Below are 13,326 nucleotides of genomic sequence, written 5' to 3'. Positions count from 1 at the left end.
CAGCAACCGGATGGTTTGCCAGTTCAAATCCTAGATGCCGTTGCCTGTCATTGTGCCCTTGAGAAATGCACTTATCCTTCCACAAGAACATCTCTCCAGGCACCCAGTGTGGCAGCCTCCCACACCTCTACAAAACTACTCTACTGTACTCTACTTGCTCTACTGTACTCTACTGTACTCTACTGTACTCTACTGCAACTGTGGTTTGTGACTACTATGATTTCTCCATTGTGGCTAATTCAATTGCAGTCATTCTGTTACAGATTTTCGTTCACTGTTACCGATTTGGAGTGATGCGTTTTAAACACTTAATAATTCATAAACATAATTATATCAGTATATAACACTATAATTAATGGGTAGGTCTACCTTTCCTTGTTACTTCTGTGAACTTTCATCATCCTCCCTCCTCATGAGGGAGAAGGATTAGAAAATATCTTAAAGATGTGTGGGTTTTTGGTAAACAAATGACAAGACACTAGGCAATATTTCTCCAACTTACAGAAAGCAAACTATTTCTGCAAAATTAAATATAAAATATTCGCAGGGGCCTTTATCAACATTATTGAGTTTTGATGTATTTCTATACAGAAAAAAAACACAACATGAGCTGAAATAAAAGATCCCAGAAATGTTCCATACTCACAAAAGCTTATTTCTCTCAGATTTTGTCCACAAATTTGTTTACATCCCTGTTAGTGAGCATTTCTCCTTTGCCAAGATAATTAATCCACCTGACAGGTCTGGCATATCAAGAAGCTGATGAAACAGCATGATCATTACATAGGTGCACCGTGTGCTGGGGACAATAAAAGGCCACTCTAAAATGTGCAGTTTTGTAACAACAATACGCCACAGATGTCTCAAGTTTTTGGGGAACATGCAATTGGCATGCTGACTGCAGGAATCTCCAACAGAGAATTTTATAAGAATTGGAATATTTGGCAGTACATCCAACCTGCTTCACAAACACAGACCACGTTTAACCACGCCAACCCAGGACTTCCACATCTGGCTTCTTCACCTTCGGGATCATCTGAGGAGGGGGGGGGTAAGTAAAACCTTTGAAATTTTTGCATGTTGCGTTCATATTTTTATTCAGTATACCTTAAGACTTCATCTAGTATGTCTTTTAAGACCCCTTTTCCAGCTGTGTGACCAGAAATAAAAGTCTTTGCTTATTCCACATTTTCAGGAATTAAAAATGGTTGAAAAATATATCTATACCTTTCTTTCCAAAAAATATAGACTTGTAGCTTTCATTTGACACCAAATTTGATATGGTCCTATAAACTGGTTGGTGGTCATGGATCCTTTTACATGGAAATGACCATCAGTTTTCCTACTCTGGGACGCTTTATACACACAGCCTCCTGACACACTGCTTTTAAATGCTGGTAAAACTAAGTGCATGCTCTTCAACCGATTGCTGCCCGCACCTTCCTGCCCGACTAGCATCACTAATCTGGACGGTTCTGACCTAGAATATGTGGACAACTACCTCGGTGTCTGGTTAGACTGTAAACTCTCCTTCCAGACTCATATTAAGCATCTCCAATCCAAATGTATATCTAGAATTGGCTTCCTATTTTGCAACAAAGCTTCCTTCGCCCATGCTGTCAAACATACCCTTGTAAAACTGACTATCCTACCGATCCTAGACTTCGGTGATGTCATTTACAAAATAGCCCCCACACTCTACTCAGCAAACTGGATGTAGTCTATGTCGTGGTAATTTCCTGTACTAAATGATGAGAGTTACAAACCACACACCAGTCAGAGTTATACTTAAACATAATATTTTAATAATATGAGCTTTTGCAACCCTTTCAGTATCTCTAATGAAAAGTTGAGAGTGGTCAACATAATGGCAACTGAGATCTTTTATAGCAAAGATCCACCCCCTAGTCGACATGACAAACCACAGATAATAGGAACTGTTCACAAAGAAATACTTTTACTCGAGAGAGGAGTATCCCATAGCCAGACAGCATTCGCTATAAATTATTGTTCAGTTTGGTCTCCTAAACGAGGTTCTAATCTCATTCTTGGTACTTCATAGTACCAAAACATTACCTCATCCAATGGCATATATCAATGGTCAATTCTAGATACTCCCATCTCAAATACACCCCCTCGTGGACAAACTCACGGAGGGGAGTGAGCCTCTAGGTCATATACTAGGTCAAGAGAAGGGCAACATCAGAGTGGACATACAATGGTTTCAGACACTGCCATACTCCTCCCCCCAATGAGAAAAGGAGGGAGTGACTGGCGTACAGACATTGTGGAGATAACTAACTGGTTTCCCATTACCCACTCCATCCCTTCACATGGTTTAGGAATAGTTACAGACACATTACCATAAGAAGACAATGTTCCATTCTGTCCTCCTCCCCTTCTGATATTCTGCATAGCACCACATGGTTTAACAGATACATTCACATTTGAAGACAAGCCTGACTTCTCCCCTCTCTGGGCCCCAAGTGACTAAGCCCTAGCTGAGAAGGGATAACTGCAAATAACTGATATCTCACAAGCATCTTATGAAAATAAAACATCTATGTTACCCAGCTAATTATGATTCAGCTACGATATCTATCACAGTGCCATCCGTTTTGTCACCAAAGGCCAATATACTACCCACCACTGTGAACTGTATGCTCTCGTTGGCTGGCCCTCACTACATATTTGTCGCAAAACCCACTGGCTCCAGGTCATCTATAAGTCTTTTCTAGGTAAAGCCCCGCCTTAGCTCAGCTCATTGGTTACCATAGCAACACCCACCTGTAGCACGCACTCCAGCAGGTATATTTCACTGCAAAGCCAACACTTCCTTTGGCCGCCTTTCCTTCCAGTTCTCTGCTGCCAATGACTGGAACGAATAGCAAAGTTTGTACATTTGCACACACTGTACATAGATTTTTCTATTGTGTACGTTTGTTTATGTGTAACTCTGTATTGTTGTTTTTGTCGCAGTGCTTTGCTTTATCTTCTCCAGGTCACAGTTGTAAATGAGAACTTGTTCTCAACTTCCTACTTGGTTAAATAAAGGTGAAATAAAAAAATAAAACACTCCCAAAAAGCAGCGGGAAAGACAGACAACCTATTTTGAATAGTGGGGGGGGGGATAATTTGGTTCTTAAACTTCTGAACACGCTTGACAACACCTTGTGATGTTCACAATATCGCTATTCTCATCTCACCCTGAAAGTAAACACCCACGGGAATAATATTTTTCAAGTTTGTGCCGTAAACTGACGACAGCCATGAAAGAGACTGACTTCCATTTCAATACGATCCTCTCTCTCTCTGCCTCTCGCTGTCGCTCTCTGTCGACCATTGTCTCCTTATCTCCGTCTCGCTCTCTCTCTCTCTCTCCTCATGTCTGTTTCTATTATTGTTTGCCTCTTTGGAGCGGCAGCATCGCAGCGAGATGTGAAATGAACTCCCGGCGTCATGGAAACAGGCTGGGGGATCTAACAATGGCAAGCCATCGAGTTAACGAGCCTTTAAAGGAAGTTGAACAAAGTCTTTACAGAAACTTGATGTGGAGGGAGACACATCATGATGAGGCAACTTGAGGCCACGGAACTACTTTCCAGACATTAAACCCTCACCCCTCATGGGCCTCATTGGACAAAGTAGTCCCTTGAGGTAACTGTATAAAAAAATACTGTATGCCTACAATACACTCCTTTTTAATTTGTTCAGTAACATTGCACGAATGGAACACATAACACTTTTTTCACATTACCGCAACGGTGGTGGCTAGTTATCAGCACAGGGCTGATTGGCAATGCCCAGGGGACTAGTATTCTACGCCAGGCTGGGACAAGACCGCAATCAGGTAAATGCAGCAGCTTGCCGAGAGGGAGGCTAAATCCCAATTCAGACGGCAGATAAAGGAGCGACTGATTAACTCAACGTAGACAGCAGATGGGGCACAGAGAGCAGCGTTTGACACACCGACTGGGAGCCAGCTGAAATCCCCTTGCTAATTTCAGGGGATGTTAGTTTAAATAAAGCCAGGGTCATGTTCATTAGGGCATAGTGGGAATGCATAGCGGGAATGCATTGGTTCTGTTGGCTCTGAAGTTAGGACTGTAGCTCTTCCAGAAGTTACGAGGTTTGATTCCCACATGGGTCACATATTTACTTTATGTGTGAACTGTAAATCACTTTGCATAAATGACTGCTAATGATGAATCGTCAGAAGACAAGCTAACACGCGTGGATGATGTTTGATCACACAGCCCTACCCACAACACTGACGGAGTGAGCGATTGTGAACGCGCGTGTGTGTGTGTGCCACTAAAGCAGAAAGACAGATGACCTCTCAAAGGGTCAGCAGAGAATGTCATCAACATTACAATTGCCTTTGCTAATTGACAGGCACAGATGCGTTCTATATCACCGTTTCGGGAATATCACATCAACTAACATAACATACACAAAAACAAGTGAGCTTCTATCATCCACTTCTAGAGAGTACATTCCCTGTGATGGCTAGCAGCCATCCATATTCAAATTCCAACAGATATAGTCCACGACCTGAAATAACCTTCTCTGCCAGAGAGTAGAAATAGACAGTTGGGGGTAGAAATAGACAGAAATAGACAGTTGGGGGTAGAAATAGACAGTTGGGGGAAGAAATAGACAGTTGGGGGAAGAAATAGACAGTTGGGGGAAGAAATAAGACAGTTGGGGGTAGAAATAAGACAGTTGTTACACCTTTGGGCTTTACTCACATCTACTCACACAGATGGTCCTGAATACGAGCTTATGTCCCAAAACCAGAAAAAAATAATTGGATTCTATTTTTTGTTGTTGCAATGAATACCATCCACAGCCTTAGCATTAGTGAGGATTATAAGCTTTTCCGTCAGACCAGCGCTATAATCCCTTCAGTTATTGCCAAAGCTGGAAAGCAGAGAAATTTCAAGCACGGCAAAACGTATTTAATTTTTCACCCCCCCGAAATGGATTGAGAAAACTGCATCTCGGCTATTTTAAAACCTTCACAACGGGAGAGGAAACAGGCTGTTATGAGGTCACAAGGTGTGTTTGAATGATTCATTGCGGATGCATCACAAATGGCATCCTATTCCCTATACTGTTTGGGATGCATAGCATGTCTTTCTAAAGCTGTCCATGATCCTGAATCACTGTTCAGGGTAAAGGAAATAGGTTTCTGGCGAAGGCGGAAGTTGGCCCTAGACACTGCTCTGAGGTCAGTTAATCTTATTTCCTAATGATTCAATTTTGCCTAAATGCCTAAGATCATACACCCACAAGTATCACATATCTGCAACATTAGCAAGTGTTGAGTAATGGTGAAAATCAGGTGTGTTGCCCTAGGTAATAATGATGAATGAATCATCACCCTTTTAAATGCCAACAGATCTGTAGGAACTAGGAGTGACACCTTGAGAGATAGTTCATTAGTCGGTCTGTGCTCTCTGAAATGAATCACTATTCCATCCTCTGACTGGAATAAACAGGCGTGGTTGCTGATAAATTACTCTGGGAAATGGCAAAGCATGACGTGAACGGCCTAGAATATGAGCCAAGGTCAATTTTGCATTTCCTCCCTAATGGTTAAAGTTAGGATTTGGGGTGGGTAAGCTGATCCAAGATCTGTGTCTATGGATGACAGGATCTGATTGGTATGGGGGATAAGATAGGAGTTGGGGTTCACAGAACTTTTCTTATATGTTATCCAAACATTTTCAACCCACAGTAGTAACACATGAACATACATGCTTTTGTGAATTGAAACATGCTGTAAAAACAAGTTGTAAAATTCCACAATAATAATTTGTCACATTTCCAGTGTTACCATTTGCACTATGCTGAGGTAAACATGTCACTAAAGGCCGGAGCGAGGCCAATCACTTCCCAGAAAGAGACAATGCAAAGAGAGGGGTGATCTCGCATGTCCCCATTACCCCCCCCCCCCCCCCCACACACACACACACACACACACACACACACACACTTCATTAACCCAGTGGCCCTGGGGTTTTCAGACAAAACAGACTTGGCCGGAGAAGATATCTGGCCTGATGACACTTCCTCCCCAAGCGAATACACCCCTCTCCCCCCGGTCAGGAAGCAGCCATTCATGTTATCAGGGACATGGACGACTCCAAACTCAATATGTAGTCACGATAAGCACATTTTATTTGAATGAGAGAAGGAAAGAAAGCAATCTTCTTGACGCCAAGGTGAGAACTGAATGGTAGTAACAATGAGTGCCAACTGTCATTGTTGACAATGTTATGTGCCCTTCCAATGACTCCTTCACATGTGTTGAAAACAAAGATAGCTCTCTCTTTATATTATCTCTGCCCTTACATATCATAGTACAGGCTCAATGTTAGTTGAGCCATACACACAAAGTTCAGAAGCAAGTATAAAAAATATTTTACTTTCTTACACCTTGCGGTTGTGCTGCTCCGTGTCCTAATGGCCTATTAGGAATAGGTACTCCTTCATACCTTGAGTGCCTTCAGTGACACTATTTTTCACATTAGTCAGCAAGCTATTAGTGTCTGATGTATTAAATAGATCATTGAAGAGAAAACACACAAACCTATCTTTTTAATCTCTTCCCAGACTCACACACACACACAAAAAAAACGATTCAGTCACTGTCTTAACTTTGACCATACTCTAGGTCAAAGTGACTGTTGAAATGACTAAGTGGGTGCTGATTTGAACCCATGCTGGAAGACAAAGTCTTGCTTAACGCCAAACTGAGAAATTGAGCCCTCAGTCAATGAACCTATGAACCTGTCCTTCTGTTATGAAACTGCAGATACCAAATAAAGTGTTTTGGCTGATACTCGTAATTAAATGTTGAGGGAGTTTATCGAAAGTACATGTTTTTTTTATGAGGCCCGAGTTCCATTGGGTTGTAATTCTGAGAAGACCGGAGGCTTGTATTGTGTTGATCTAAAAAGGCAATGGAATAGCAGTGTTCTAAGAAAACCGATCAACACTCAAGCATTTCTAACGGACAATGTGGCAATGATGAAGGCAGGAGAAATGCAGAAATGCAATCAACATGAGTGACAACAACAGAAGGTGTTATGACCACAATTTACATTGAAGACGTCACGGGCATGACAGCTATGCAGGCCTATAACTATATTATCTCAGCAACGGTGGGGGTGGAGGACAAACTGGCACATTGACTGATCAGAGAAGAATGATTCCCCCTTGTCACCGAGACCTACAAGCATGCAGGGATGACTGGCTGAGAATTAAGTGTAACTGAACAGATTCTTAGGGGAGGTGCTGCTCATTCCTTTGAATAAAGAAGAGCATTGTACACCAAACAGTGCTCTAGGAGGAGAAGAATGATGCTAGACCAGCAACCTAAAACAGCATTAGGCATACAAATAGTTCACAAATGATAGCAACCTATTATTAAGAATGTTCATAACAGTGGCCTATAAGATTATGGTTATGGTGCAATATTATAGTGTCATCATTCTTGATTTATTGATTTTAATTCACCACCCATTACTAGGCTATACGCTATAAAACGGTAGTTACAACAGCCCCATCCAGTGGTACAGTATCAAAGCTATTGATAAATAACAGTCGTCTCTCAAAACTCATATACTATTTAATATAAAGTTTGAGTCAATTGCCTTTGGATTGCTGAAAACACAAGTAGGTGTTTATATGTTCATCGCAGATTATAAGTGATGAATTTAAAGGCTATCGTTTTTCTCAGGTGTCGTCTAATAAGAAGATATTTGTGGGTGTTCATCACACATGGCACCTATGACATATGGACATGGAATTTACTTTCAAATAGACTGACGATAAAGGCTATGGGTGGATCGGTTAGGCGGGCTTACTGTAAGACAAAACATATATATTTTCTAAAATGTTACACCCTGCCCTTCCCATCTGTTCTTTTCTAACACGAGAAAGTTAGCTGACAGTCAAGTTGCATGTTGTTTGACAATATCTCATTAAGTCAAAATAAATATTAAACATCATCAAACAATTGCAATGATAGATAACTACATGCTAACGTTACAATGTTAGACAACAAAATGTATACACTTACCTCCTCAACAGTCAGCGGCATGCATATCCTGTACTCCTTAAGCAACATCTTCTTTGATAAGTCTCTTCTTCTTCTTTGTTTACAATGTAGCCTGTCTAACAATTTATGACCGCCAAAGCTTTAGCTAATAAAAACGCAGAATTTGGAAATGCATGTGTATTGCCTTGAAAACAGATGACCACTGTGAGTTGTCTTGTCACATCGGAACGAATGGAATCTTAACTAGGAATTTCTCACGAGCAGCGTTCAAAAAATAGCCGCTCCTTTTTTATTTGGGACAGGACGTGGGTAAAAGAAAAGCACAAAACAGGACCTAACTAGGATATGCCCTCACCGAAATACATGAGATTCGATTGAAAATCTGCCAACCAGATGTTGCTTTGCAGGAGTGGGCGGTAACAAGACGGTGAAATTGCTTAAACTGCAGCTTTCTCAAACCAAAACAAACAAAAAAACGAGTTTTATCTATAAAAAAAAAGAAGCGAGGGTCAAGTCTGTCCTTGCTTAGGCTGCTAGGCGAAAATGTGCTGTTCCTCACGCTTCTGTGTTCCTACACATACCAGTCTCCTTTATTAAGGCTTAGCTTTATGTTGCGGTGTCCTCTCTTAGGATGTGAAAAAAATGTAAGCAAATGCTACCGGCTCTCCCTTTGACTGTCGTTTCTCACTCAATGCAACGACGAGCTACTTTGTCGCTGCCACGGAAACATGCAGCCAACACAAACCACGCGGACAGGAAACAAGGAGCGTGAAAGCAAGCACATCAGAGTTCACTCTCCCTTGCATTGTCTCGGGTTCTATTCAACCCTGAACTATTCTCTTGCCTAGAAAGTGCATGCAACCACATCAAGAGACTGGGCTACATGAGTCGACTATGCAGCCTGAGTATCATGTGTTATTTTACCTAGGCCTAAATAGCGGTTTTTGATTACTCTTGTGTCCATCATCCATAGACTGCCTGTTCATAGCTCTTTGCCCTGACTTGGCCATAACAGTGTTATAGGCCTTATGACAGAGATGTAGACCCACAAAAAAATACAGATCAAATAAAATGCTTTTCTTAAAAACCTAGGTTTAATTGGAATTAATTAAATAATAATAACCGATACAAATCATTTACTTAGCCTACAGGCTATTCTCCAACAAAACTATGGTGACAGAATTACCAATAATAATGTCTATAGTATTTTCTCTGGTGTGCAATTTGGTTTCCGCTCAGGTTATGGATGTGTCACCCCAATGATGTCGTGATGATGATGATATCACCATTGCACTTGATTCTAAGCAATTTATTGACTTGGTCAAATCTTTTGATACGGTAGACCATGAGGGGTCTTTGGCCTGGTTTGCTAACTACCTCTCTCAAAGAGTGCAGTGCATAAAGTCAGAACGTCTGCTGTCGCAGCCACTGCCTGTCACCAAGGGTGTACCCCAAGGCTCGATCATAGGCTCCACGCTCTTCTCAATTTACATCAACAATATAGCTCAGGCAGTTGGAAGCTCTCTCATCCATTTATATGCAGATGATAGTCTTATACTCAGCTGGCCCCTCCCCGGATTTTGTGTTAAACGCTCTACAACAAGATTTCCCTGCCCTTAACCTTGTTCTGAACACCTCCAAAACAAAATATATATGTTTTGGTAAGAAGAATGCCCCTCTCCCCACAGGTGTGATTACTACCTCTGAGGGTTTAGAGCTTGAGGTAGTCACCTCATACAAGTACTTGGGAGTAGTGGCTAGACAATACACTGTCCTTCTCTCAGCACACATCAAAGCTGCAGGCTAGAGTTAAATCTAGACTTGGTTTCCTCTATCGTAATCGCTCCTCTTTCACCTCAGCTGCCAACTAACCCTGATTCAGATGACCATCCTACCCATACTAGATTATGGAGACGTAATTTATAGATCGAGGGTGCACTCGAGCGGCTAGATATTCTTTACCATTCGTCCATCAGATTTGGCACCAATGCTCCTTATAGGACACATCACTGCACTCTATATTCTTCTGTAAACTGGTCATCTCCTTATACCCGTCGCAAGACCCACTGGTTTATGCTTATTTATAAAACCCTCTTAGGCCTCACTCCCCCCTATCTGAGATATTTACTGCAGCCCTCATCCTTCACATACAACACCCGTTCTGCCAGTCACATTCTGTGAAAGGTCCCCAAAGCACACACATCCCTGGGTCACTCGTCTTTTCAGTTCACTGCAGCTAGCGACTGGAACAAGCTGCCACAAACACTCAAACTGGACACTCAAACTTTATCTCAATCTCTTCATTCAAAGACTCAATCATGGACACTTACTGACAGTTGTGGCTGCTTTGCGTGATGTCTCTGTTGTCTCTGCTGTTGTCTGTGCCCAATAATGTTTGTACCCTGTTTTGTGCTGCTACCATGTTGTGCTGCTGCCATGTTGTGTTGCTACCATGTTGTTGTCATGTTGTGTTGCTGCCATGCTATGTTGTTGTCTTACGTCTCTCTTTATGTAGTGTTGTGTTGTCTCTCTTGTCGTGATGTGTGTTATGTCCTATATTTTTATTTAATTTATTTTTAATCAAAGCCCCCGTCCCCGCAGGAGACCTTTGAACTTTTGGTAGGCCGTCATTGTAAATAAGAATTTGTTATTAACTGACTTGCCTAGTTAAATAAAGGTTAAATAAACCATTTAAAATAGGGGGCAAACTGATCAAGCAATAAGAATTGAAATAAATGAACCAGTTGCATGTTTCATTAAATATCACTTGGTTTTATGAATCTTTTAGGATTTTATTCCAAGTTCCAATGTCAAAAGGGACATGATGCCATTTGGGACACAGCATAGCTTTTCATGTGATCTAGTCTGTAATTTGACCAACATTACAATAATGATGTAACTCCAACATTTGAATAGCGTCTGTTTTTTTATTAGAAAGGGTATTAGGCTCTATGTCAGATATATGACCTTCTCAACACACACAATAGCCCTGTATGTAGGACTATGGCTACATAAAGATCCAGCTCAGAACAGCACATTCTCAAATGAAGTCATGTTACGCAATACCTGTGGCCCACAGTGGACAATGGGCATGGGTTGGACTCAAGCTCTCACCTGTGTGTTTGATGAGAGTGCTGGACGTGGTTTCATCTTCAGTTTGTCAGTGGATCTCAGATCATTTCAGTTCAGGGTAACAAAGAGTGCATTCATTATGATTTGCATGGTTACACTCACAATTGATTTCTCATTCTCCATATAACTTTAAACCTCATGCTTATAAAAGTGATCAAATGAGTTCTCAGGCAGTCTCTTCTTAGGCAGTTTATTGGAGACACAACTTCATCATAAAGATGACAAGGTTGTTATCGATGGAGGCTTGATCGGTACTGTTGATATTTGCCCTACATTACTTGAATGAGTGCTTTAGGATCCTGTAAATACTTGGATGCCTCTTCAACCCTGTTTTATTCATTATTATTTTCATTATTTCATACTTGGTCTCCTCTCTGAGCTGATACAGGCCATGTTTAATTTTCAAGCTGTTAAGGTTTAGGCTGTGTTGGGGTAATCTGATCCTAGGCCAGCGCTTAGTGGCAGCCTCTCCCCGGAGCAGGAAAATCACTGACCTACATGAGTTGTATGTATTTCTCAGGGAAATCTTTCAAAGCAATGAACTGTGGGAATGAAACCAAATATCGAACAGTAATGTCCTAGTGACATCTGCTGGTAAACTAGAGTCAATACATGGAGATTAGGCCTACCCAATTCATTCATTGTTTCAGCCTAGTTGTCAGCAGCAACATGCTTCTAAATTCTTTGTTCACCATTCAAATCCAAGGTCCTAATCCAGGCACTTGTCATCTCCCATATGGACAACTGCAAATCTCTGTTGGCTGGGCTCCCCGCTTTTGCCATCAAATAATAGTGCTTAACATGATTTTTCAATCACTACCTCATCTCTCTCTGTACCTCACATATACAATTATCTGTAAGGTCCCTCAGTTGAGCAGTGAATTTCAAGCACAGATTCAACCACAAAGACCAGGGAGGTTTTCCAATGCATTGCAAAGAAGGGCACCTATTGGTAGATGTGTAAAAATAAAAAAAGAAGACATTGGGTATCCCTTTGAGCATGGTGAAGTTATTAATTACACTTTGGATGGTGTATCAATACACCCAGTCACTACAAAGATAGGCGTCCTTCCCAACTCAGTTGCCGGAGTGGAAGGAAACCGTTCAGGGATTTCACCATGAGCCAATGGCGACTTTAAAACAGCTACAGAGTTTATTGGCTGGATCAAGGATGGATCAACAACATTGTAGTTACTATACAATATTAACCTAAATGCAGAGTGAAAAAAATATTTAGCGGGCTCCTGAGTGGAGCAGCAGTTTAAGGCACTGTATCTCAGTGCTAGAGGCATCACTATGAACCCTGGTTCAACTCCAGGCAGTATCACAACTGGCTGTGATTGGGCAGTGCACAATTGGCCCAGCGTAGTTAAATAAAGATATTTTAAAATATATGGGGGTATTAAATAATATATTTAATCCATTTTGAATTGAGGTTGTAACACAACAACATGTGGAATAAGTCAAGTGGTATGAATACTTTCTCAAGGCACTATAAGTGGTGTTGACATTTCAAGCTCAGTAAAGGAATTTAATAAATATATTAATTTAGTGTGAATTATTCACAACATTGTGTGAAAGTGGGCAGTACTTTTCAGAATCATAACCACAATATGATAGGCTTCCTGGGGCAGGGTTCTCTCTATCCAGTTGGTTTAATAATAATAATAATTCATGACATTTGTAAAGCGCTTTTCATTATACAGAATAATCTCAAAGTGCATAGGGAGTTTTTTCCTGGGCAGGCGGGAAAATATTCTCATTCCACCATGGGTGTAAGCCATTTGCAAAGAAAACACGTTCCTCACTATCTCTTCCTCAATGTTTTTAAAACAGGACTGTCTGTGTCTGAAATGGTACACTATCACCAATACTGCACAACTGTCTTGCAACTTTGATGGTTGAGTCAATGAGATGAGATTTGGAAGGATGGCCCCGAGACTACATCATCATCGTCAATTCGACCATTTCTTACACAATTGGGTTTACATTCACTTTACTTAAAATCCCTCCTTCACAGACAGGGTTCTTTTTGTTTGTGGTCCACTATTGTAATGCTTAAAAAAGATACCGGAATAATCTAGAAAATAATTCTGGAAATTATAACGTTTTAATCTGAGCAC

The 13,326-nt window shown here is 41.0% G+C and overlaps 1 protein-coding gene across 2 annotated transcripts in view; it reads right to left on the bottom strand.

The window, feature by feature from the left end:
• LOC124003444 (cytoplasmic phosphatidylinositol transfer protein 1-like) overlaps positions 1–8,790 on the bottom strand; it is a 93,476-nt gene extending 84,686 nt beyond the window's left edge. For both annotated transcript variants that reach the window (XM_046311711.1, XM_046311712.1), the window contains exon 1: positions 8,093–8,790. In XM_046311711.1, coding sequence (XP_046167667.1) covers positions 8,093–8,140 — 48 coding nt within the window. In that variant the 5' untranslated portion in view covers positions 8,141–8,790. The remainder of the gene's footprint in view (positions 1–8,092) is intronic.
• Positions 8,791–13,326: the final 4,536 nt, after the last annotated feature.

The sequence above is a fragment of the Oncorhynchus gorbuscha genome, linkage group LG18 (genome assembly GCF_021184085.1).
Source record: "Oncorhynchus gorbuscha isolate QuinsamMale2020 ecotype Even-year linkage group LG18, OgorEven_v1.0, whole genome shotgun sequence".
Classification (NCBI taxonomy): domain Eukaryota; kingdom Metazoa; phylum Chordata; class Actinopteri; order Salmoniformes; family Salmonidae; genus Oncorhynchus; species Oncorhynchus gorbuscha.
This window is presented reverse-complemented; position numbering and strand designations above follow the sequence as displayed.